The sequence below is a fragment of the Ostrinia furnacalis genome, unplaced genomic scaffold (assembly GCF_004193835.3).
Source record: "Ostrinia furnacalis isolate ACB-3 unplaced genomic scaffold, ASM419383v2 OfSCF2396, whole genome shotgun sequence".
NCBI classification, from domain to species: domain Eukaryota; kingdom Metazoa; phylum Arthropoda; class Insecta; order Lepidoptera; family Crambidae; genus Ostrinia; species Ostrinia furnacalis.
This window is the reverse complement of record NW_021132635.1, coordinates 132228-159667: the sequence shown is the minus strand read 5'-3', so window position 1 is coordinate 159667 and position 27440 is coordinate 132228. Positions and strand designations below refer to the sequence as shown.

General features: G+C 39.3%; 4 protein-coding genes across 8 annotated transcripts in view; 3 read left to right on the top strand and 1 right to left on the bottom strand.

The window, feature by feature from the left end:
* The window catches only part of f (espin protein forked), an 81942-nt gene extending 71008 nt beyond the window's left edge, over positions 1 to 10934 (top strand). For 3 of the 5 annotated variants that reach the window (XM_028308237.1, XM_028308233.1, XM_028308234.1), the window contains 3 exons: positions 5659 to 5867; positions 6283 to 6470; positions 10312 to 10934. In XM_028308237.1, the coding sequence (XP_028164038.1) occupies positions 5659 to 5867; positions 6283 to 6470; positions 10312 to 10421 (507 nt within the window). In that variant the 3' untranslated portion in view covers positions 10422 to 10934. The remainder of the gene's footprint in view (positions 1 to 5658; positions 5868 to 6282; positions 6471 to 10311) is intronic. The other 2 variants (XM_028308235.1, XM_028308236.1) reach the window with 1 other exon arrangement.
* A 1691-nt stretch (positions 10935 to 12625) lies between these two features.
* Positions 12626 to 14800, top strand: LOC114355394 (uncharacterized). The gene is made up of 2 exons (XM_028308217.1): positions 12626 to 12656; positions 13056 to 14800. Exons 1-2 carry the CDS (start codon positions 12626 to 12628, stop codon positions 14798 to 14800), a joined length of 1776 nt encoding a protein of 591 aa, XP_028164018.1.
* An 836-nt stretch (positions 14801 to 15636) lies between these two features.
* On the bottom strand, positions 15637 to 18892 carry LOC114355403 (aladin-like). Its single transcript, XM_028308232.1, has 3 exons — positions 18766 to 18892; positions 17018 to 17216; positions 15637 to 15888 (listed from the first exon to the last, which is right to left on the bottom strand). Exons 1-3 carry the CDS (start codon positions 18800 to 18802, stop codon positions 15753 to 15755), a joined length of 372 nt encoding a protein of 123 aa, XP_028164033.1. The 5' UTR covers positions 18803 to 18892; the 3' UTR covers positions 15637 to 15752.
* A 759-nt stretch (positions 18893 to 19651) lies between these two features.
* Positions 19652 to 24123, top strand: LOC114355406 (uncharacterized protein K02A2.6-like). The gene is made up of 2 exons (XM_028308238.1): positions 19652 to 21686; positions 23891 to 24123. Exons 1-2 carry the CDS (start codon positions 19814 to 19816, stop codon positions 24121 to 24123), a joined length of 2106 nt encoding a protein of 701 aa, XP_028164039.1. The 5' UTR covers positions 19652 to 19813.
* The last annotated feature ends 3317 nt before the right edge of the window (positions 24124 to 27440 follow it).

The window sequence follows — 27440 nt, the reverse complement described above, 5'->3', positions numbered from 1 at the left end:
TTTCAGCAATAGAAGCTACGATAGGAGAACGGTGAAGGTGTCGGACTGGCCGACTCGTGATCCGAGGAACGCTGATTCGAACCCCACCGCATGGACTATAGTGGTGAACTCACTCGTAACACAAGCTTAATTAGCTTAGCACGTTAACAGGGCTATAATAATATTCTTGTAAAACAATAAAAAACTTATCCGCTATTCTGTATCAGAAACATCTAAAGGCAACGTTGTTTTTTCGTGTAACTTTTTTTGTCTTTTTCCATCATAATATTATGCGCATCATATTTTTTAACGCGCTCACTAGTGAGGACATTTGATGTAAACTCACACGCCCGGTTTTTTGATTCGTAGTTAAAATAACCAATGGTCAAGTTTGACAGATGTCAAATGACAAGTGGTTAAATATCAGAAAAAAATGTTTTTCGAACAATGGTTAGCTTGACTTTTAGTACATTTTTTAACTATTAGTTAGCATTTTGTTAATATTTAACCATTAGTAGCAAAATTTAATAATTTGTTATTTTAACTATGAATCAAAAAACTGGGCCTAAGGCCCTGTTTTTTGATTCTTAGTTAAAATAACCAATGGTCAAGTTTGACAGATGTCAAATGACAAGTGGTTAAATATCAGAAAAAAATGTTTTTCGAACAATGGTTAGCTTGACTTTTAGTACATTTTTTAACTACTAGTTAACATTTTGTTAATATTTAACCATTAGTAGCAAAATTTAACAATTTGTTATTTTAACTACGAATCAAAAAACTGGGCCTAAGAGTAGGCGCACACCGTTGATTTTTCGTCGGCCGATAGTTTAGTCGGGCAGTTGATCAGTATGGGCATGTATGGGAGTGCGCACACTACGCCGATTCGATTTGGCCAATTCTTCATACAATTTAAAATCGGGCACAACTATCGGCCAACGAAAATCAACGGTGTGCGCCTACTCTAAGCCCTCTGTATTTAGAAACTGTCTCAAAATTGTGTCGGTGGGTCGGTTTCGGTGTGCAGCTGGTTTAATTGCATCTTTGTCAAGATTGTCATAAATTGACTCTTATTGGTGCTTCTAATTCAAAGCCGGAGCGTTTTAAAAGTTTCTTTTTAACTAAATTCCGAGTGAAACGTGACGTGATCGACAAAAACGTGACGAATGTGGATTGTAGCATTTGTAGCTAATAGAAGTTACTTTAGATATTAATTTGTTACAACAAGTAGATAGGTGTCCATGATCTTTTAGTAAAATAATTCGTAGTGTAAAATGTCCAAGGATATTTATTTATTATTGTGTTCTTTTTTATCCTCTCTGCACATAGATAGGTACGTTTGTTAGGGATATTTTTTACGCCCGTAATTACAAACATTACTATGAGTTCTCACAGTGCGCGTGGACGCACAGGGTGACACACGAACCAATCACAGTGCTCTATTCAACGCTGTGCGTTCGATTTACTGCTTCACATAAGCAAGCATCGTTTGTGAATACGGGCATTAATCACAAAATAGAAATACATACTTGCATTTGCATTAAAATAGTGTTTAAAAATACAAATTCGTTAAATACATTTGAATAAACTTCCGAATAAGTTTACAAACTTTAATTTAACTTACATAGTATAAAACAGAATTTCTCCCGCCTGTCTTAGATTTTAATGCAATTTTCGGCATTCGATTCAAGATAAAGTTACGATTATAAATACGTGCAAAGCCGGGGCACGCCCCTAGTTCATACTAATAACAAAAGTGTTTATGTTTAAAACCAGCAATCGTTTTTCCTTTCATTTATAGAATAATATCAGCGTCATGGCGAAATAAAACCAAGAACACTTCCCATAAAATCTCATTGGAAACTTATACCATTAAGAAAACCATAAAATACTCATACATGTTTATTGCATTTCAAATAAAAGGGAAATATCGACTTTCACATGTCGCAGCTATAAAATGAGCTATAACAATTCCAGTTTTCATATTTATTATAAAGTAATTACATAAGTATCAAAACTTATTTATTTTCAATAAACAACTTATTTATTATTTATCTTAGATTAATAAAACCTAGATAGATAGTCAGTGCACGAAAGGTGAGGCAGCTTTTAGTAAGCCAGAATGGCTTACCCGTAAACGTCACATGAACTGTCAAAGTGAAAAATTGGTAAACACGTCCGACGAATTTTAATTAAATAAGACGGTTTGGGCTGTGAAAGGGTGTCTAAATACATCAGAAAAAAGAAAGAAAGTGACCAGTGTTACATTTCATAAGTAAGTACTACAATTCGACGCGTATTTTGCTTGAATTTGGCTTTCAAAAATTAAATACGGGAATGATACCAGTAACAAGAAAATTTATTTCCCAATTGTTCGCCCTACAAATACACTTCCTTTTTTATGAAATCGAGACTTTTAAGTCGATTTATGTTATTGTAATTAAGTAGGTTCTTTGAATTCAATAAATAAGTAAGTACATGATGCGTTTTGTTTTTGTTAATTATAAAATAATTAAAAACGTATTAAAAATTTTCCTACTTTCGGGAAAATCGCCTTCACTGTCTACACTCCCCAACAAAATTGACACTAATGACATAAGATTTTTGCCTCACTCTTGACGAAGCGTTTGTATGAAGACTATCCATCTAGGTTTTATTAATCTAAGTTATTTATTTTGTTCTCATAAAGCTGTAAAATGTGTAATGTCCTTTAAAACGCGAAAGCAGCAAACACTTGAAAACATAAAAGTAAGATGTGTTGCTACAAAATTGGAAAATCTGTCATTTCTCTTAATGACGAATCTGTTTTTAAACGTACGTCGTTGTAACTAATTGTTAATCTGTTATAACTCTCACTTATGAATTTGAGTAAAATAATTCAAAACTTCTATTTTATTTTGCGTTCAATAATTCTTATTGATCACTTGTTGTATTTTATCTCTGGCAAAATTTGTTATATTGTTAAAAATAAAGCCATAAATTATTAATTTTTAACTGTATTTTACACATGTTTAAAAACCAGCTCTAATACGCTTCAGTAACCTTATTTTGTTTTGGCGTGTATGCAAGTATCAGATTTAATATTTAGTTTTACATTCCAGAGTTTATTTAAGTCAGTAAAATGATAACAGTTATAATCATCAGTCAGCATGATTTTTCTGTTGAAAAAACCCTTCTGATGGGAAGAGCCTAAAGGGAATCATTGATACATAAAAAATAATAGAAAAAGCTGCTCCAAATGTCTTTTTTTATTAACAACAGAGGAGCTATTGGCCTGCATCTCACCCGATGGAAATTGATGATCAGGCTGAAAGTGTTATGTGAAGCTACTCATTTAGCAAAAAATATCTGTATTTTGGGCGATGTGTGAATTGGCTGATTACCCAATCTACCTGCAACTATGTGGAGTATGGGAAAACGGTGACGGGCATGATCGGCTGTTCCGCATGCCAACTGAGTGCCACTTAAGTGTTGTGACGTCATGTTTTGCTTGATGGACGGTTTTCACAAGCTGAGAAACTTAATACAGTTTTAGAACAGTTTACGCAAATAGATGAAAAAATCTTCTAACATTTCTATCGATTCGATTATAATCGAGATAAGGTAAATACCTGACCAAACTGAGTTCAAATATTACAAAAACATGTTTACTTAAAAAAAAATTCAATTCCAAAGTTGAATAATGTTTTGTGTGAATTCGGCCCGTACCTACTTAGGCATACTCGATATTACCTAACAAGCGAAGTCATAATAGAAAATCAATTTTGTGCTATTTAGTCAAGATATTTTTTTACAAGGTGTGCTGTGCAACACACAGTTTACTGTTTAAAATTGACATAGTTACTAATTTAGTTACTACGTATTTTTTTGCAGAGGTAGAATACATCAACTTTCATTATCATTAAACGCTCTATCAATTATAGTTGAAATAAAACTTGCATTGCGATGTTTTTTCTAAGACGAACCAATATTTAGAATATTATTGCCAAGACGAACAAAGAGCTATTTACTTATTCCTCAAGATATTTTTTACAAGATGTGCTGTGCTTGCTTTACATATTTTGTTGTTTAAAATGAACATAAACTGTTATAGCTTTAAGTAGAAAATCATACTACATTAATGAAAGAAGAAAGTTCTTCATCATTAAAACGCTCTATCGAAATTGAGCTTCCATCGCGTTATTATTTTTAAGACGAACAATGACTTCGAAGATAATATCTAGTTCATATTACCTACCTTGTAGTACTATTTTATCTCCAGTTAAACTGAACGGTTACGGTCACGGTCGCTACAATCGCGTGTTATGTAACAGCACAGCCACAGAGTAACGGTGCCGTATTCATCATGGCTAATTGGAGCTGGGCATTGTTGTAAATAACAAACATTTTAGTTGCACTGTTACATAAATCAGAAACGTGCCGTAATAAATTGAGAGATAAAGTTATATTCTAAGTTGCAAGTTATATGGTCCAGTGATTGTAGGATGCAGGCGTGTAACTGTAAATTACTGCAGTTGAAATGAGTTGATTCCCGTTGTTCATCCACTAGTTTGTAGCTAGCACTAGCAGAATCACTTTGAAATAAGTTATAAATTTTCACTACTTGGGGATATTGACACAAGATTTGAAAAATCATGGTCTACGGTTTTACTTTTCATCGAGTGACTTTGAAATTAATATTTATTGAAGTCATTAAAAAGTTTACCGCGGATATGGATGTCAAAAATATTATATTACTACCTACTTCTCACAATTTGAAAATTATAAATAACTTGAAAAAATCGAACTGCCTAAGGCGGGAATTGAACCCTTAGGCAGTTCGATTTTTTCAAGTTATTTATAATTTTCAAATTAGTTTGAGATGCGACTTTTAACGCTAAAAATTAAATAACTATACTTCTCACAATGTCCACCAGCTGAAAAAACCTGGAGGGTAATATGGGGAAACGTTAACTTGTAGTTTTTTTCTTGGATAGACATTTAATTCGTTAATCTGTATTAACTACTAGCATGGAAATCAATCATTTGTTATGCCTTGTAGACCACAGGTTGTGTAATAAGCAAACCGCGAAGAGTCATATTTCAGACTCCTTGGTTAGAGTAATCAATCCATATTCATTAAATATTATCATTTATTTTAAATTTAAATAAATATCTATTTTTCCAATACAATGAGCTGGATTCTATGATTGTATCAATCAAGTTTTTATTGCAAAACTGCCTCTAATTACAACAATACAAGATCAGTATTTAACTTCACTTGCTTTTGTCTCTACGTTTGTACCCATTATGTAATTACTAAAGATCATGAAATCGAGCTCACAATAATATTTATAAGGCATGCCACAGGCTTAGACGATCATAAGACTCATGGTCCTCCGAGCCGGATAGTAGATCCAATTTTTCATTACTTGCACTAAACATTTCATTTCACCTACCTACATTTGACGAGCAAGGCAGACTGTATTAATGCCAAATCCAAACATTGATAGTAACATTTTTGATAATCGTATAATTTTGGTCATTCCAGCCGGATTTTAAAAATAAATTTATGGTCCTTCGAGCCAGATTTTAAATAGATTTTCGAACACAATTTGGGCATTAATATTGTTTGTCGTCCCTTACCTATCATGGTGGTGGACTCCAATCCCTTGAACACGTGCGGCTGGCCGACGGTAGGGTTGTCCCCAGGTGCCGGAGCGAGACGCCGCCGGGAACGTGATTCCGGCGTGGAAGAGGCAAATGTTGGCGAGGAGGGCCGCCGAAAAGGCGCGGAGGGATCTGGAGAGGGAGCTGGCGGGAGAGGCGGAGAGACGGAGGGCGGCGGCGGTGCCAGTTTGGAAGAGACAGCTGCTGCAGAGGAGAGAGGAGGCTGAGAACCGGCTGAGGTAATAGATTGATATCAAGCGATGGATCAGATAGCTAGAGATGAATGAAACATACCCAAGGGCCCTCGCCCACGGCGACTTATTACGAAACGCGCGACAGCATCGCTACTGACGCGCGTTAGTCACATTTGCAACTACAGAAAATATTCAGTAATGAATTTGCTCTAAAATGACTAGTGTCCTTTTCCCTTAGAGCAAAGCAGTATTGGTTTTACATTTAGGGAGTTTAGTGACTCAAGTTTTGGTTCAAGGACTTAAAGCCTCCCCTGTCCCTGAGTTCTAAAAACCCTTACGGGATAATTTTGTGACTACGAATTTGAGTTTATCAGATTTTCTAAAATGTAACTTGTACGCGTATAACATAATACTTATTCTTTCAATGAATATTAACATCTCACCGTTTCTATGCTTCCAGACAATCCCTTTACACTCCGAAAGTCGAGGAGACGAACGGCTCAAACGGAACGAACGGCGAGTGGCGCGCGTACCCGAGCGGCACGCAGCGCGCCGTCTCCATCGACAACATATCGCTCTGCTACGACACTCCTGCGCAGCCCGCGCGCGCGCCATCAGAAGCGAAGCTATCCTCGGACCACTGTAACGGTCAGTACTCTATGCTCAAGCATTCGTATTGAGGCTTTTAACTATGGCACTTCTGCTATTCATGCAGTGCCAGACACTGCTACGAGTGCTACGACTCCATCGACAACATATCACTCAACGCGCCCTCAGAAGCGAAGCTATCCTCGGACCACTGTAACGGTCAATATCCTCTGTCAATTTCTTGAGAGAGCCGTAGCACTTCTATTGAACTGCTACACGACTCATTCTCGCACTGCTACGACTCATTCTCACACTGCTACCACTCTATCGACAACATATCGCTATGCTACGACACTCCTGCGCAGCCCGCGCGCGCGCCCTCTGAAGCGAAGCTATCCTCGGACCTCTGTAACGGTCAGTACCCACTGCCTATTCTTTGAGAAAGCCGTAGCCACAGCACTTTTGTTTAGCGGCTGCGACTCATTCTCGCACTGCTACGACTCATTCTCGCACTGCTACGACTCCATCGAGTAGTCAGTACTCTTGCTTCATCAGTCGACTCATTCTCGCACTTCTACGAGTGCTGCGAGTCCATCGACAACATATCGCTCTGCTACGACACTCCTGCGCAGCCCGCGCGCGCGCCCTCAGAAGCGAAGCTATCCTCGGACCACTGTAACGGTCAGTACTCTCGCTAGATTAGTTGACTTATGCTGGCATTGCTATGAGTGCTACTACTTCATCGACAACTGCTCGTGCCACTGTAACGGTCAGTAGTCAGTACTCTTGCTTCAGTACCGTATTAGGCTATGATATGATTAGGTAACGGTCAGTACCCTCTGTCAATTCCTTGAGAGCCGTAGCACTCGTATTGAACTGCTACGACTCATTCTCGCACTGCTACGACTCCATCGACAACATATTGCTCTGCTACGACACTCCTGCGCAGCCCGCGCGCGCGCCCTCAGAAGCGAAGCTATCCTCGGACCACTGTAACGGTCAGTACCCTACGCTCGGGCATTCGTATTAAGGCTCTTTACTACGGCACTGCTACGAGTGCTTCGAATCCATCGACAACATATCACTGCTATGATACTCTTGCGCAGCTCACACGCGTGCCTTCAGAAGCGAAGCTATCCTCGGATCACTGTAACGGTTAGTACCCACTGCCTATTCTTTGAGAAAGCCGTAGCCACAGTACTCTTGTTTAGCGGCTGCGACTCATTCTCACACTGCTTCAAATGCGCCGTCTCCATCGACAACTTTCTATCTAGCTTAGCTATCCTCGGACCACTGTAACGGTCAGTACTCTCGCTAGATTAGTTGACTTATGCTGGCATTGCTATGAGTGCTACTACTTCATCGACAACTGCTCGTGCCACTGTAACGGTCAGTAGTCAGTACTCTTGCTTCAGTACCGTATTAGGCTATGATATGATTAGGTAACGGTCAGTACCCTCGATCAATTCCTTGAGAGCCGTAGCACTCGTATTGAACTGCTACGACTCATTCTCGCACTGCTACGACTCTATCGACAACATATCGCTGTGCTACGACACTCCTGCGCAGCCCGCGCGCGCGCCCTCAGAAGCGAAATTATCCTCGGACCACTGTAACGGTCAGTACCCACTGCCTATTCTTTGAGAAAGCCGTAGCCACAGCACTCTTGTTTAGCGGCTGCGACTCATTCTCACACTGCTTCAAATGCGCCGTCTCCATCGACAACATATCGCTCTGCTACGACACTCCTGCGCAATGCTACGAGTGCTACAAAACTCCTGCGCACCCTCAGAAGCGAAGCTATCCTCGGACCACTGTAACGGTCAGTACTCTCAGTACCCTTTGTTTATATTGACTCTCATTCTCGCACTGCTACGACTCCATCGAGTAGTCAGTACTCTTGCTTCGTCAGTCGACTTATGCTGGCACTGCTACGAGTGCTACGACTCCATCGACAACATATCGCTCTGCTACGACACTCCTGCGCAGCCCGCGCGCGCGCCCTCAGAAGCGAAGCTATCCTCGGACCACTGTAACGGTCAGTACCTTCTGTCAATTCTTAGAGAGTAGTATAGTACTCGTATTGTACTGCTACGACTCATTCTCGCACTTCTACGAGTGCTACGACTCCATTGACAACATATCGCTCTGCTACGACACTCCTGCGCAATGCTACGAGTGCTACAAAACTCCTGCGCACCCTCAGAAGCGAAGCTATCCTCGGACCACTGTAATGGTCGGTACCTTAGCACTCGTTGCTACGGCTCTCATATCGAACTAAGTCTCATTCTCGCACTGCTTCGAGTGTTACGACTCTGTTACTCTTTGCTACGGCAATCTTATTGAACTGCTACGAGTGCTGCAAGTCCATCGACAACAAATCGCTCTGCTACGACACTCCTGCGCAGCCCGCGCGCGCGCCCTCAGAAGCGAAGCTATCCTCGGACCACTGTAACGGTCAGTACTCTATATTACGCCACTCTTATTAAACTGATACGACTCATTCTAGCAGTGCTACGACTACGATACTCCTGCGTGTCCTGAGAAGCGAAGCTATCCTCGGACCACTGTAACGGTCAGTACTCTATATTATGGCACTCTTATTAAACTGCTACGACTCATTCTCGCAGTGCTACGACACTCCCTGCGTGTCCTCAGAATCGAAGCTATCCTCGGACCACTGTAACGGTCAGCACTCTCGCTACAATACTGCTATACAGGTTCTGCTACGATACTTAAGCGGACCTAACGTAAGCGCCCTCAGGATTAAGCAATCCTCGGACCACTGAACAGTAAGTAGGTTCTCTTGCTAACTTTGCCACGAGTGATACGACTCCATCGACAACACATCGCTCTGCTACGACACTCCTGCGCAGCCCTCAGAAGCAAAGCTATCCTCGGATCACTGTAACGGTCAGTACCCCTCTGTAAATTCTTAGAGAGTACTATAGTACTCGTATTGTACTGCTACGACTCATTCTCGCACTTCTACGAGTGCTACGACTCCATTGACAACATATCGCTCTGCTACGACACTCCTGCGCAGCCCGCGCGCGCGCCCTCAGAAGCGAAGCTATCCTCGGACCACTGTAACGGTTAGTACTCTTTGCTACGACTAGTTGAGTCATTCTCGTACTGCTACGAGTGTTACGAGTCCATAGACAACATATCTAAGAGAAGCTATCCTCGGACCACTGTAACGGTCAGTACTCTACGCTCAGGGATTCGTATTGGGGGTTTTTATTACGGCACGTTTTGTTTGATTAACTTTATTGTATCTATGGCTACAGACAAGTGCTCTGAAAAAGGCCTTGAAAAACTTCTTTGATACGGCAATTTCACGCGACAGCATGAAACTTATATAACTATTCTATGTGTATATTTCTGAATATTTATGTAAATACTACTGCACTAACACAAACAATCGTGGAAATGGATACACTTCTGCTATTGTTGATGAGCTGTTATTCACATTGTTAGTTCTTCATAATGAATTCGTTACCGAAAAACGACATTCTGTACAGTTTTCCATGCGCAAAATTGATAGTTTTAACTAATCTGGACTGTCAAATCACTTGTTTTGCTTCATTAGCTTTGGCACTTAGCTAACAGTCGAGACAAATTGCGTTTCCATTTTGTAGTCGTATTTTAGGCAGTCCACAATCAGCTTCACATGTTTTACTAATTGCAGACTATTAAGTTTTTTTGCGAATTTTTCCTGAATCAAAACTTTAAAATTAACGATCTATTAATCTTAAGATTTACGTGTGTATGCCGGTTGTATATTTACTGACTGATGTTTTCTTACGACTTGTTTTTAGTAGTGAAGAAAAGATATTGTCAAAATGGAAGGAATTTTATTTCGTGTACTGGTAACACTGATTTATTTTAACGTTCACAGGTCACGCGACAAACTGTAAACATGACGACGACAATGCCGAGAGCGCAAAAATCATACCATGGCGAGCACAGCTGCGCAAGACCAACAGCAAGCTCAATCTGTTAGAGTAGTACCTTGTAAGCTTGGTCAGTGTTGCTAGAGTTAAATAATTACTACTATTCAGTAGTATTCATGTACGTTTTGTATAGCAACGCCATAACGAGAAAATGCATTGTATCCGTTGCTTGGATTAAAATAATGAGTCCAAAAATAATAAAACAAATTGAACACAACTTATCCCATTAATTAGTGATTTGGTAAGAATTTAGGTAGGTTAAAAATAGTTATGCGATACGTATTTAAGTATTTGTTTGTTCAATTACGATAAACGTCTTCAACTTCTGCACGCTCTGACTTTATGAATATTTTTTTGATACATTTTCATATGTATACAATTAAAATATTGTCTTCTTACATTTTCACGAATGAAGTGTTTTATTCAAGACCAAACAATATTATCTTCGAATATAATCTTCATGATTAAGTCATTTACTCATTTGTACATTTACTTATTCGTAAGCAAGTAGATTTTCATAATTAATTAAAATATTCTTTAGAAAAATATTGCCGAATGTAGTTTTTTTTCGGATTAAAATTTAAAATTGTTAAAGTCTTAAGACTAGATTGTTTTTTAATAAAAAAAAATACTATTTAATTAAAAATATTTAAGTTTTGATAACATGCAAGTGATACCATTGTTGCAATACTAGTTTTAAGCTTCCAGTGGGCTTTTGCAATCGTGTACGTCCTACTTATTAAAGTATATTAATATGTACATTGAAGATGTGTGAATTACAGTACGACTATATGAATATAATGTAATGTTGTTAAATAAAAATGCTGTTGCTTAATTCGTGTTTTAATTGATATCGTTTATATTCTAGCCAAAATGACAAAACATGTACAACTCCTTTTGAGTTGAATGGCAATAACATTTTTAATTTAGGACTCTCGGCAGACTACAGATATTTAGTCGGCTGATAGTTGGAACCGATTCTAAGACGGTTATCACAATGCGCCGCGCTCCGCCGCGGAGCGCGGGACGACAGATTTAATCATTGTATGCAAGTACCTCAGTTTGTATAGAAAACACGCGCGGCACTTCACACTGACAACGCGTCCTCGCGCGGGTTTTTTTTATATGAAATCACGCGCTAGGGTTAAAGTGGAGACTACGTACCGGAAAGCGCATCGTAGGACGTCCACCTACAAAGTGGGCCGACGACCTCATAAAGGTAAGCAGGAAGGTGCTGGATGCAGGCCGCTACCAAGCGGTCATTATGAAAATCATTGGGGTACAGGCCTATGTTCAGCAGTGGACGTCCTATGGCTGAAATGATGATGATGGTGATGATGACAAAATGTTGCTTTATTAAAATTCCTACGCTAAAAATTATCCATTTGTATTTAATGCCACTATGCAGTCCTAGTTTAACTATTACGAGAAAAACTCATTTTTGCAGTTTTCATACTAGTTGCTATTCAAGTAGCCATAAGATAAAAATAATACAGAATACATAGGTTTGTGATACCTTTTTAGAATCTCAATTAACCAAGGAAGTTTTTAAGGTAATGGGCACGATGGTTTTCCTACATTTTTTTTACACGACGGCTGATCAAAAGTGCAAGACAATGAATTAATTTTTCCTTCTTCTCTGCAATTTCTTAAAATTTTCAAACTTTTAAACTAGTTTGTTGAACTTTAATCTTTTCTTTTGATAGCCCAACTATCCCTTTTGATAAGGAAAAAAACTAGATTGAAAAGTATCCTCATTTGTAGAAATGGCATGAGAAAAAGTAATCGCAGGTGGCAATTTTCTAAAAATGCACAAAAACTCAAAAATCTTGAAAACGGTGATATTTTTACTGGGGTCAAAATAGGACGTTAGGGAGACCATGGCGAGGCCTATTGATGGTTACAGGGTTATCCATTGTTTTTGGGACACCCTGTATATTTTTCATTACATTTTCGTTAAAATAAGAGTAACAATGATCAGGCATCAATTCACTATTTCATCTTAGGGAATAAGTTTGGTATCTATAAGTAATAGTATTTTATTTCGCTATTTATTTACAACTTCCTGCTCACATTGTAAAAGGTATTTTCCTGTAAAATCTTAAACTACAAATCTTTTCCATTCAATCCACGGACATAATAAAATTCAAGATATAAAAGAGGGTCGTAAAACGTAGCCATAGTATCCGTTACATATATCGCTAGTGGCGACCGTAAACATGCCTGTAAAATGGATTGAAAACAGATTAAAGCAACATAATGGAAAACTTTAGAGCGAACTCTCTTAAAGGTAAGAGGACATTGTAAACGTGCCTTAAGTTAAATACTATACCTACGAGGCGATAAGAAAACACTGAGAACGTGAGATTACTAAAAATAAGAAAGCACTGAGTGAAAGAGGCATATAACACAAAAAGAGAGGTCAGACCCTGCTTTCAAGTTGAAAGTCCTTTTTGCAATCCGAGATTTTCCAAATTTTTAATTCTACATTATTTTAAGGAACATATAGGCACCAGACTCACACTAACATTGTTTAAAATAATGTAATTATTCTGTTTTACATCATCTCATGTATGTTCTTAATAACTGTAAACATTTTGATTTGATTTAAGGGGACAAACAGAATAGAAATCAAAAACATACTTATATTTTGACGACCTAATAGAATAAGTCCCCCTCTCCTTTTCAGCACAACTGCTTTGTTCTATACTAATTTATTCACAAGTCCCTACGAAGGGAAGCCTAATAAAAGGAAACTTGCCCGACTTAACAACACTATTAGAATTTGTGCAAACATTCATCACCCCGTATCTAAAGCCAGGAGCATTCAACGCAGAGCCAACGTTTAGGGCACTAAAAGAATCTTCAGTGGAAAATGTAATACAGAAAAAAATCGCAGAACTAAAACCACTGCTACAAGATTATGACGTAGAGACAAAAACAAAAGACGAGGAAAATGATAATCTCACGCTAGAAGGCAATGATGAAACCACTATAGTAGAATTCGTTCCAAATAATAACAAACACAAACATCTGAGGAAAAAAGAAGAAAAACGAATACCGGACCCATTGAGAGCCAAAATAAATAATTATAAGAAGATCAGGCGTGAAATTAAGGCTGCACTGATGAAAGAAAACGTTACAAAAGACACACGAAATCTTGTGACAAACACTTTAGATGGGATCATGGCGAGACTTCTTTCAAACAAATGCTTATGGAAAAGCACACCGGATAACGAATTAAGTAAGAGCCAAAATCGCGTGCACAACACCATTTCTATAGCGTCCAAATGGAACAAGCAATGGGATAAATTGAAGAAGCAGTACTTGATATACGCAAAGCATCAACCAGACTCATTCCAAGGAACAAAACTCTTCCTATTTTTCGAGCAGTTTCACGAGTTTCTCGCTCACATAGTCAAAGATTTGGAAGTTATGGCAGACAAGTACAAAATAATTTGCAAAGTGGTTAGTAACAATGGGCAGGAGATCCTATTCGAAAACGATGTAGGCCTTCGGCAAGGAACGCCCAAGGATAATAATATGAAGACGAAGGTCAAATGCGAGTACTTTAAAATTTGCTCTCAAGAACTATCAAAATTCATGACAGACTTTTATATAGCACTAAACGATACCGCTGTCAGTACATTGAGGAACTACGCATCAATGTATGTAAGGGATGTTAATAATGAAGACAGTCAAGAAAAAGATGATGTTGCCAGTGTAATAACCAACTTAAGCTTAGTAGCAGAGGATAAAACTATTAAGATATTCAAAAGAACGACTGGTGATTTCCAACTTAACCATGTAAAAGATGAGAAGGCAAACATAAAGGCGCTTAAATCTTACATAAAGAATACAATAAGGGATACAATAACACTAATAAAAATGGATCTTGATACAGGTTTAGAATCGCTAAGAGTAAGACTTCAGCAGAATATTAAAAAGGATTTAATTGTAAACATAGATGTCGATTTGGGGAATTTAGAAAGGGATTTAAAAAGTAGAATTTGTTCTGTATTTTCTGTCTGTAACGGTAAATTCGCGGGCAGAAAATTTATGGAGAGTGATGAGCATTCACACTATACGAATCGAAATAACGTTTATGTTAAAGTACAGTTAAGTCTTGACGACGAGTTAAAAGACTCGTTAGCCCTGAAGAAGTCGTCTGATTTGATTAATCCATTGTTGAAAGCCGCAGCGAGGGATTTAAAAAGTCAAAAGACAATTAGATACAGATACAAGCCAACAATGATGTACAGACGAAATAAAGAATTTGATAAGTATGCTATGATCAATGTGACAAGGACTACTTTAAATGATTCTACTACTCTCAGTACTACTGCAATCATCACTACTACTATTACTACAAGTACTACAGAATCTACAACTAAAATGGATACCCCAATAAATGAAACCCAAAACTTTGTTTAAAAATAAAAGAGTTTATTTACATCACATTTACAATGTTTACTTATTTCACTAGTTGCTAGTACAAAAATATTATTAGGCAGTCTTTTGGCATACCTATCTTACTTCAAAAACTTAAAAACTAGAAAATATGTCTACGACAAAATTACGTTTACCAGCGTTTTTTATTCTGTTTTATCAAAAGAAAATACAAGTTTTTGTGAGGAAAGTACTTAATCATACTGATTCGAATATTGATTACAATGGTTTCTATAAGTACAACTTCTTCCACCACCAAATACAACAGACTTTCTTGTTTTATTTTTTGCTAATTGTTTGTAAAATTAGGGATCGGCCACCACCAGTCAATATTGAAGATACTTTTTATGATCTGTCAAAACTATGTTAGAGCGGTTTCGCACTACGTCTGACCGAATCCCGTAAAAATACGATTCAGAGTAGCAGAATAACGCATTGCGAAATTGAGTTTTTTGGTTCCGTATTGATGTCGAGTTCAGATCTGACGCAGTGAAAAAAACCGCTCCTATGTTTCTGAATCACATTTATGATTTGAAATCAACAATTAACCAGCTTTCCATACATAATTTATAATCATCTTTTTTTATTTCAACTAACTATTTTGAGTACACGAGTAGTACCGGGTTGTACCAGAGTAAATACAAATGAGTAGGTCATCTTCATAGAAACGCACGGGCGCGTTTTGTATGTGAGCGCGCCAACACGTATGCGGCGCGCACGCACACACTGACAAAATTTAGCGGGGATTAGCGGGGAGCCAGTCGTGGTTGCGCCGAATTTTGTCAGTGTGTGCGTGCGCGCCGCATACGTATATTGGCGCGCTCACATACAAACCGCGCTCGGTGCGTTTCTTTCTATGAAGATGACCTACTCATTTGTATTTACTCTGGTTGTACTATCCACCATATAAATGTCAAGCTACAAACTGACCTGACCTCTACATATTGTACACGATAGGGAAATGCTGTATCCTGCCTGATGACCAGGCGACGGTGAGACAGGCTCCTTCGGTGAAGTTCTGTTGGAACGCCATGGTTGAGGGTAGTTCGTTGTCTATGCCGTTGATGAAGCAGCTGGAACAAATAGTTGCACGTGAATTTATAAAGACTTAGCTCGTAATATTAGGTTAAAATTAACTGTAAAAAGTTTCAATTAAGCAGAAATTACAAATTAAATGAAATAAGACTATTACAACAACTACTAAAACTAAAATGTGGCATTTATGAAAGTCAATAAAAGCTATAGTCTTTTTCACGTATGATGATCCTTATGACGTTTCGAGTTTGAAAGTTATAGAGATGTCCCATAACTAAACCATAGCGATTTAGATTCGATTTTTTTTTCTAAGAGTCAGTAGTACCTACTTTTTAAAGAAACATTTTTATACGTATTTAGTTGGTTAAAAAGGATCAAAAACTAGCCCAGAAATTCAATTATGATTGTGACGCATAGAATTATATTTTTGAGTCATCATACTAGGTTTCTATGAATAGACGCCATCTCCTTTATTGTGATTGAAAATCTTGGCTGTTCAAAATGCAAACATTTATGCAATTTTTACAGCGAAATATCGAAAAATATAGTTGATTTTTGTGATGTTTATAATATCTAAGTATTCACTGTTATCGATTAATGAACCGCGACAATAATCGATTTGGTTGTATCCCAGCTCTAAACCTATTCCGTATCACACATTGCGTACTTTAAATAAAAAATATTTTTACATCGTATTTAATTAAAATATAATCCAATAGACTCCGATTTTACTATACATTTCAAGATAAGTAGTTTAACTTTTTTATTATATTGCTAATTGTATACAAAATATTTTTCAAACATATTCTGCATAATGTAGTATGCGTAATATGGATAACCTTGAAGTGTCATACGGATCATCTTAGGTGAAAAAGACTATAGGTGATCAGGGTTTCGAGGCTTCGAAACTATGTATAATATGGAAAGTCCGGAGTTGAAAGCACCAGAATAAGGCGCGCAGGTAGGGCAAAATAAATAATCAGGCATGTAAAGGCTCCATATGAACAATTTGTCAGTACTCATTTTTTGGTAGTCTATAGTATAAATAAAGATATTTTTGATCGATATTTTGATTGGTTGAATAAATAGATTAGCCACTGAATAAAGAAGCATAATGTTTACCTCAATGTGCCATCATCTACATATAAATAAAGTGAAATTACTAACCAAGGAGTGATCTTCAGCTGCATCATAAGATGCGTAGTGCAGAACACGGCTATGAGAGGAGACTCTTCGAACAGAAGAGCGAGGTATCTGCCTGTGGAATCCCAGCACATGTCCAACACTGGGCCTCCGACCGGGTGGCCTGAGGGCAACTCCACTTTTGTTATGTCAAGGATTGGGACCGCTTTGCTGGTTTGGGCACCTGTAAATAATGATATTACATCTTATGAGGGTAAAGCCTGGTCCGTGAGCACGTAGAATTTTGTCCAATGACCCCAAGCTACGCACTGCGGGCGCTCGTCGCACAGTCGCGACAGCAATATAATTACGCGCGAGCGATAAGGATGGGTACCTTGGGGTCATTGGACAAAATTCTAAGTGCTCACGAACCAGGCTTTAGAAAGCAAGTGTTTCTGTGGTGTAATGGTTTTTTTTAAAGATTATTAGTAATTCGTTATTACACAAATTACTAATACTCCCGTTAGCCCCTCGTACTAAGCTAAATAATTATGCTTGTATCACGAGTGAGCTCACCACAATAGTCGAGCGGCGGTGGGGACCGAACCCGCGTTCCCCGGATCACGAGTCGGCCAGTCCGACCCCTTCACCGTTCGGCTATCGTGGCTAGTTTACATTGTTATATTGTTTTAATGTTAGAGGGCATTGCAGATGTTCATGCATGACTACTTCCTTTGATATTTTATCTAAAAAAATTACACAGAAAGTATCAGCATGTTGTAATCAGTACATAAACATAATATAGAGAAATACTTCTGAGTAAGTATTTAAATTCAACAGAAGCTATATCTGATATTTGCCACTGTTTCTCCTGGAGTAGGGTAAAAAATTAGTGTTTCTACCTTCATAGATATTATTATAGCTTGGTGTCCCATACTAATCAGTAGCCGCTTACCACTCATAAGTCCAGTGTTGGTGAGAGCATAGATCATGGGTTCCCCTTTAGCCGCGAACAGCAGCAGGTCGTCAGGCCCCCAGCACGCCGCCACCACACGTAATCAACGGGCGCACCAACACTAGGGGGTCCAGTGATGGGGGTCCAGCGCTCGGGGGTCCAACGCTTAGTGTCCCATACACTACACCACTCAAACGCTCGGGTCCAACGCTTAGTGTCCCATACAGTACACCACTCAATCGCTTGGGGGTCCAACGCTTAATGTCCCATACACTACATGTATTAGAAGTATAAATCATTATTCACTTACCACTCATAAGTCCAGTGTTGGTGAGAGCATAGATCATTGGCTCCCCTTTAGCTGCGAAGAGCAGCAAGTCATCAGGCCCCCAGCACGCCGCCACAACACGTAATCCACGTGCGCACCAACACTAGGGGGTCCAGTGATGGGGGTCCAGCGCTCGGGGGTCCAACGCTTAGTGTTCCATACACTACACCACTCAAACGCTCGGGTCCAACGCTTAGTGTCCCATACACTACACCACTCAAACGCTTGGGGGTCCAACGCTTAATGTCCCATACACTACATGTATTAGAAGTATAAATCATTATTCACTTACCACTCATAAGTCCAGTGTTGGTGAGAGCATAGATCATTGGCTCCCCTTCAGCCGCAAAGAGTAGCAGGTCATCAGGCCCCCAGCAAGCCGCCACAACACGAAGGCCGCGTGCGCATCAATGCTCAGGGGTCCAGTGATGGGGGTTCAGCGCTCGGGGGTCCAACGCTTAGGGTCCCATAAACTACTTGTATTAGAAGCATAATTTAATAATCACTTACCACTCATAAGTCCAGTGTTGGTGAGAGCATAGATCATTGCCTCCCCTTTAGCTGCAAACAGCAGCAGGTCGTCTGGCCCCCAGCACGCCGCCACGACTCGAAGGTTGCGGGCACACCAACGCTCGGGGGTCCAAAACTCGGGGGTCCAACGCTTAGGGTCCAATACATTACACTACTCAAGCGCTCGGGGTCCAACGCTTAGTCTCCCATACACTACATGTATTAGATGCATAAATAGTTACTTACCACTCATAAGTCCAGTGTTGGTGAGAGCATAGATCATTGCCTCCCCTTTAGCTGCAAACAGCAGCAGGTCGTCAGGCCCCCAACAAGCCGCCACAACACGCAATCCACGTGCGCACCAACGCTCGGGGGTCCATCGCTTGGTGTCCCATACACTGTAAGTAATAATTGCCTTGATTTAATAAAAGACGCCAAAAGCACACCAAAGGTCACTCTTTATTTTGGAGATTCTTCAGGGTGACAACGAAACCTACCTAGTAAGGGATTTATACTAAAGATTAGCAACAAATTGAGTCCAGTGAACCAGGAGTCAAAACTGGATAGTTACCTAGTTGTGAAGGTTCATTGATTTTATAAAATTTTGATTGTGAATCCACTCTAAGCATTGAGTTGACTTAAGCATTTAGTCTCATAATAGTAACTAAAATAATAGCTCTCAAACTTTCATTTTCATAAACAATAAATAAAATACACATACATTTTAGGAGAGAAGTACCAACCAATATTCTTCTTCCTCAGTCCCTCACTGATGAGGATCATGACCACGCATATTATTATAGTGTTCCTCCACAGACTGCATAAGCTGTGTAGACTGCACGATGCAAACTTATTACCATAAACTTATACCAAGTTATAATAAACTTATTGTAGTGTATGTAAAAAATGAGGTTATGTTGATTGACAGATGTCATTCTTTTCCCCGCCTTTTTGTTACTTGTTCACTTGATGGCTACCAAGCCTACACAATAAACTTATTACCAAATAAGTGTGGTTTCAATCATAATAGTGGCGACGACTAGGAAAAATGGACCGCAAAGCTGTGAAATTCCGTGAATTCAATCCACAAACAGACAATTGGGACAATTACATTGATAGGTTGAACTTTTGTTTTGAGGCGAATGGCATCCTCATGGACCAAATTAAACGAGCAAATTTCTTTACAATATGTGGTGCGCAAGTATTTGAGACTGTGTTAGCTCTGATTACTCCAAAAAAGTGCAGTGAAGTGACTTATGAAGACATAGTGCAAATTCTAACCAAACATTATAGTCCTAAACCAAACGAAATATCGACATCGTTTAAGTTCTACAATCGCAATCAAAAATCTGGTGAATCGGCATCCGATTTCATAGCGCAATTGAGGACAATTAGTGTTGGATGTAAATTTACAGACTTGGAACGTATGTTACGTGATCGACTTGTTTGCGGCATGAACAACAAACAGTTACAATATGAATTGTTAAAGCGCGATACGTTAACCTACAAGGACGTAGTGGATGCAATGTTGACATCTGAAAGTGCGGGAAGGGATGTGCGTATAATCCAAGGGGATGCAGCGTCCGGGCCGCCGCCGGCGGAACCAATGGACATCAACGCCGTACAACAGCGGGCACCTGGCCCCGCCACAACATCCAACGTGCGACTTTGCTACCGGTGTGGGGATCGCCATGCAGGAACGTGTCGATTCATAAATGCGATATGTCGATACTGCAAGAAAAAAGGACATATTGAGAAGGCATGCATTAGCAAAAAGAAGAGTTTGAAACCAGATATACACTTCACTGAAAAGGAAGAGGAGGAACAACTCAACGGGATCTATGTGATGAAGGGTGATGATCGAGTACCACCTTATGAAGTACAAGTACAAATAGACAAAGTTACAACAAGAATGCAAGTGGATACTGGTGCCAGTTTCTCACTCATCAATGAGAGGACTTGGCAGGCAGTGTGCTCTCGTCAACCCATGGCATTGCAGCCCACTTCACTCAGGCTACGCACATGGACTGAAGCACCTGTCATATTATTGGGCCGTATCTCACTACCAGTTACATACAAAAATCGAACACGACAACTTACTGTAATTGTTGCTAAAGGTGATGGACCAAACCTTTTAGGAAGAAACTGGTTAGAGCCATTGGAAATTTCTCTGAAAATTAACTTCATTTCCAATAATCAAAGCTCTTATCTGGAAAAGATAGTGACTAAACACAATGAAGTATTTAAAGAAGGGCTTGGTACTTACCGTGGGAAACCTGTCACAGTCCATTTGAAGCCAGAAGCGAGACCAAAATTTCTCAAAGCAAGACCAGTGCCATTTGCAATCAAAGACCGAGTGGAGAAAGAAATTGATAGACTTGTAGAAGAAGGAGTGTTGCGGTCAGAATCATACTCTGATTGGGCAACACCAGTGGTACCAATTGTAAAGAAAAATGGTGAAATCCGACTCTGCGGCGATTATCGTAGTACAGTGAACTTGGCTACTGAGCCAGACACATATCCAATGCCGACAGCTAGTGAGGTATTTGCGACAGTAGCTGGTGCTAAATATTTCACGACCCTTGACCTGGACAGAGCGTACACGCAAGTGATCGTAGATAATGACACAGCTAAACTACTTACCTTGAATACTTGCAAGGGTTTATTCTCGGTGCATCGATTGGCATTTGGTGTGAAAGCTTGTCCAGGTATATTCCAACGCTTGATGACATCATTGTTGGGAGGAATCGCAGGCGTGGCTGTACTAATTGACGACATAATAATTGGTGGTACAACAATTGAAGAGATGTTCAATCGGTTAGATGCAGTGCTCGAACGCATAAAGAATGCAGGACTTCGTTTGAATAAAAGCAAATGCAAATTTGCACAAACACGTGTTGAATTCCTGGGATTCATCATAGATGCAGAAGGTATACACCCGGCAAGAAGCAAAGTGGAATGCATTTGGAACACACCCGCACCTCAGAATGTCCAGCAACTTCAAGCATTTCTGGGTCTGTACAACTTCTATGAGAGGTTCATTCCTCAGAAAGCAACATTGTTGGAACCACTACACAGACTTTTGGACAAATCATCACCATGGAAATGGACAGAAATAGAACAATCAGCATTTGAAGCAGCCAAACATCTGTTGACATGTGACTTGACATTAGTACATTATGATTTACAAAAGCCCTTAGTACTTACATGTGATAGTTCAGAATATGGCATTGGTGCAGTATTATCACATATTATGGAAGATGGACAAGAACGTCCAATTGCTATGGGATCCAGAACTCTTCATACTCATGAAAGAAGATATTCCCAGTTAGACAAAGAGGCTGCAGCAATAAATTTCGGTATTTACAAATTTCATCATTATTTAACGGGAAGACACTTTACAATTATAACAGACCACAAACCATTGTTGGGTATTTTTAGCCCCAATAAACCATTGCCTGCCATGCTGTCACCTCGGCTTATGAGAATTGCTTTGGTTTTAACATCTCATAGTTATGAGATTATTTACAAACCAGGAGTACAGATAGGAAATGCTGATGGACTGAGCAGATGGCCACAACCAGTGCAGAGTCAGGCGGAGGAGGTGCCTCGAGAGATATTACTGTTGGCAGAAACACCAGAAGAGTTTCCATTTGATGCACAGAAATTGGCAATTGAGACCCGAAAAGATAAGACCTTGGCAAAAGTGATGCATTATCTAAGTGTAGGATGGCCAAATAAATGCATTGACAACGAAATCCGACCCTTTTGGGTGCATAGATCGGAACTATCACAATCACAAGACTGTATATTATTGGGCTGCAGAGTGGTAGTACCACCACAATTGCAGGGGCACATTTTAGAAGCCTTACACAAAACGCACAGTGGTATCGTACAGACAAAAGCACTTGCTCGCAGCTATGTGTGGTGGCCCCAGATGAATAATGACATAGAGCACATGGTACAGGGTTGTGTTCGGTGCCTAGAAAACAGAAACATGCCAGCTAAAACAAATCAGAGATGGATAACACCTACCCGGCCATGGTCTAGAATACATGTAGATTTTGCTGGACCATTTCAAAATAAGTATTTTCTGATTGTTGTTGATGCCTACTCTAGATGGCCAGAGGTATTCATTGTTAATAATATGACCTCTGAAACAGTTATCAAGCACCTGCGCATGTTATTCTGTGCTCATGGGTTATGTGAAACAATAGTCTCAGACAATGGTACATCATTTGTGTCGCAAGAAACGCGAAATTTTTTAAAAGCCAACAACATCCGACAAGTAACAACTGCACCATACCACCCGGCCACAAACGGATTGGCGGAACGTATGGTCCAAACCGTAAAAAATAAGTTGCGTAAATTGGAGGAAAATACACCGTGGGACTTAAAAATGGCCAATATGTTGTTAAGTCTTCGAGTCACACCATGTACAGCAACCAATAAAAGTCCAGCAGAATTGTTACTGAAAAGGAAATTACGTACACTTTTGGACACCGTGCAACCTGACAACATAAGCAGAGCACAAACTGAAAACCAAATTGCACGGAATCAAGGTCTAGTTAACCGGAAAACAGAGATTGGTGACAAAGTCATGTATAGAAACTATTCTACTGGCCCTAAGTGGCTGCCTGGAAATGTTGTCAGTGTGAATGGCCCAGTCAGTTACGATATCAAAACAAAAGATGGTAATATTGTCAATAGACATATGGATCAGCTGTTAAAAACCAAAGATCAGGGACAAAATATAGAAGAGTTGCCAGATGAAGCAAATAATGAAAGCAACCAGACAGAAATTGACGATCAAATAGAAGAGAGAGGAGAGGAGGAAGAGATAATAGAGATACCTAACACAGATCAGTGGTTAGAAATGTTAGGCATCCCTGACACCGCTGTAACAACATTCTGTGGTGGTAAAATTAAACATAAACTTAGGAGTCATAATGATACTCCTTATACAAGACCTGTTAATTGTATTTCTGAACCATTGTATATTAATTAATTAATGCTAGTATGCAACAATTTATTATTTGTCGATAAATAATATAATATGTTTGTTTATTTGGTTAAATGNGCAAATTTTCACAAACACGTGTTGAATTCCTGGGATTCATCATAGATGCAGAAGGTATACACCCGGCAAGAAGCAAAGTGGAATGCATTTGGAACACACCCGCACCTCAGAATGTCCAGCAGCTTCAAGCATTTCTAGGTCTGTACAACTTCGATGAGAGGTTCATTCCTCAGAAAGCAGCATTGTTGGAACCACTACACAGACTTTTGGACATTATATTTCTATTACTAGATTACAGATTGTTTTGCCTGTCCAGTCTATTTGGGATTGTGACTTAACTTTTAAATAGTTTAAAACTGTTATTTAATATAGCATTTTGTATTTACTTAGGGGGAAAGTTATGTAGTGTATGTAAAAAGTGAGTGACAGATGTCATTCTTTTCCCCGCTGTAGNCTTTTTGTTACTTGTTCACTTGATGGCTACCAAGCCTACACAATAAACTTATTACCAAATAAGTGTGGTTTCAATCATAATAAAAACTAACAACAGGAACACTTAATGAGCTAGTAGGAGAAAATAATAGTAATAGGATTGTTGAATGATATTCTAATAACTGGAGCAAGTCTAGTTTTCAGCATTCACGAGTCCAGTTTTGCTTGGAGATTACAATTAAGAAATATTTTTGGAATATTATTTATTGCACTATTTTATATTGCACTATTTTAGCTGTTTTGGCAATAATTTCGGCTAAGGACAACCAGACATGAAGTGTAAACGGTTTCTCAGGTGTTTCGTTTCACAAGCCCGCTCCCACAGAGCACTGCCTCGGGCGGCGCACCGATCATCGCAACGCCCTCGCCGCGTGCACGCCGCGTCCCCGTCGCGTACCCGTCGCGTCCCCGCCGCGTCGTCGCCGCGACCCCGATCTGTCGGCCGCCGAGTGCGCAAGCGACGCGATCTATGTGCGAAACCATTAAATGTTGCTTCATTGTTTCGGACGGCAATTTTGATGATTGTATGTTCCTTATTTGGTATTAGGTAATTCGCTATTGAATTATTGTCATGGTATTAACTTAAGTGCCGCAAATAGACGAGTTATGCGCTCCGATATAAACGTTAAATAATTAAATAGAAATTCCGTATGAACCGGCTGGCAAAGATGTGCATTTAAAATTGATATTTTAATTGCGTAGAAAGGTTCACTTATTATACAAGTTACTATGCAAACATTATCGTATCAAACATGTTAAATGTTTTCTTATAGCGACCATTTAGCCATAAAGCTTATCTTTACAAGTGCTTCATTAACACCTGTCCGGCAAACGGTAAACGGTAATAACTACATCCTATAAAGATGGTAATCTCGCAATGATCCCGCATGGCCTTAGGCTAGGTATTACATTGAGACGAGGCACTAGTACTGCTCCCTGGGGGACACCTGAGTCAGTGCACTGGGTTTACTCTACTACCTGATTTGCCCTGGGGTGTGTCTACTTAGAAATAGCTCTCAACAGCTTTATAGGGTTGGGAAAAATGAGCTACTTAATATGCATTGATTGATAGGAGTCAGTGGATGTGCACAAATAGTGAATCAAATGCTTTACCAAGGTCGACAACTGTTATTGTTTTTACATTAAACATGTCTTTTATTTAGTCAATAGACAATCGTAAAGAAATAAAGATTTTATATACTTTCATGTCTATTTTCAACACCTAAAAATGCTGGCCATAATCATACACAACCGCGTCAACCGCCAGGAATTTACTCAAGCTTCCAAAGTAATGCAATTTAATCTACAGAAACTCAACACCTCTTAAGTAAGTGGCACTCAGCACATGAGTAATGACTATATTCCAGATGGCAATCGCAGACAGCTCCCAGACCGGAGCGGGGATAGCGTCGCACCCTGAGGGACCACCTGATCGGTGCACCCGCGGACGAATAGGGATGGGATGGCGACTACGAGAGTATTCAGCAGGACGGACTGGACCGATTACTCGCGTACCTGCAACTGAGTAACTAATGGTACCTTAGGTACTTAACATAGTTTTGCCTGATGCATAATTTTAGTAAGAGTTAGGTAATAGTAAGGGTTCAATGACAGTTTAACTTTCCCCCGGGACAAACTTGACTTTCACTTATTGGGTTTTATTGGCGGTCAAGCTGTAGATTCTGGCTACAAAGGAGTTGCAGCGGTGGGAAGGAGAGGTGGATATTCCCGTATAGTAAGAGTTGGATAAATATGGTTTTCGATGGTCATATAAATTGTACTAATGTCGGATTTAAATAGGTTTAAAGTGTACTATGTATTATAATTTATGAACAATTTTCACTAAACTTCACAGTTCTGTAAGCTTTTTACAAATTAATCTCAACGAGTACTTAGTAAGTAAACTGTTCAGGTCAGCACATCACTGACTACCAGCCCCCAGGCTTTTCTGTAATCACTACCCACAACTCACTATTACCACTCCCGAGCGAGCCACTCTTTGCCCTTCCATTGACGACAATCTTACTAGCTATTCCATCGAGCGCTCTACAAACTGTGCAATGTATTCATCTGCATGCAAATGTGAGGTAGCCTCCTTTTTTATTGGTAATGGAAAATATAGGGTTTTATTAAAGCCATTACAGTGTAATAAACGATGTCCCGGGGCCGGCGACACATTATGAAGACATGCTTCACGCTAATGAGATAATAAAATTGTTCGTGGGAACGGCGCATACGCACCGCGCATGTGTGAGTTGCAGTCCGCACTCCATACGTCCGCGATGATTTAAATTGAAATGTCCGTCTGTCATTTCGTATTCTATCTGAGTTGTGGCTATGACAAAAAGGTATGCCATTTTTTCTTGCGGTTTGCAGTGCAAGAAACAAGAACGCTTTTTAAATGAAATCACAAAAGGATATGGTTTACAATTCGTCGAGGGTTTATTTCTTTAGTTTGTTACATACTAGTAACCCGCCCAGACTTCACAAGAGTATAAATAATATTTATCTACAAACAGTAAATCTAATAGTAAAATCGGTAAAAAAATTAGACAGACTGGAATACAGACGATTGTGACTACAATGAGATATTGATGTTTTCAAATGGTTATACTAAAAATTATAAGATAAAATATTGGGTGATAAATTAGATAGTGTACGAAATCCAAATGAAAAACCGATCTTATCTATCCTTGTAATATTTTGCATTGTCGTTGATTATTTTTTCAAAGTTGATCAATTAGATTGCTTCTTGTAAATCGATAGGAATTGTAAAAATGGCCACAATAGATACGGAATCGGAAAAATGGCCACTATAGCTTATTTAAAACAAAGATTTCAACACACTTTGTAGTCATCTTCAGATTGATGCAAGTTCTATCTCTTAACCAAAGCTTAATGTAGGTCGGTATTTTTACAAAGTATCAAAGCCGATGACAACCAATACCCAATACATAAACCGTTTAGAGATAAACAGGCAGTACATAAACCTGCCGGCGGGCGGTCCGCGGATTTATTTTTATGGCACAACGCCGTCCAAATTGCTTTTCTATAATAAATTAGACGAGAACGGGTCCGAGACAATCGAGATTAATGCGATGATACCCGATCACGATCGATACTCGAATTAATCCAATTTGCCGTTATTAATAATGACAGGGCT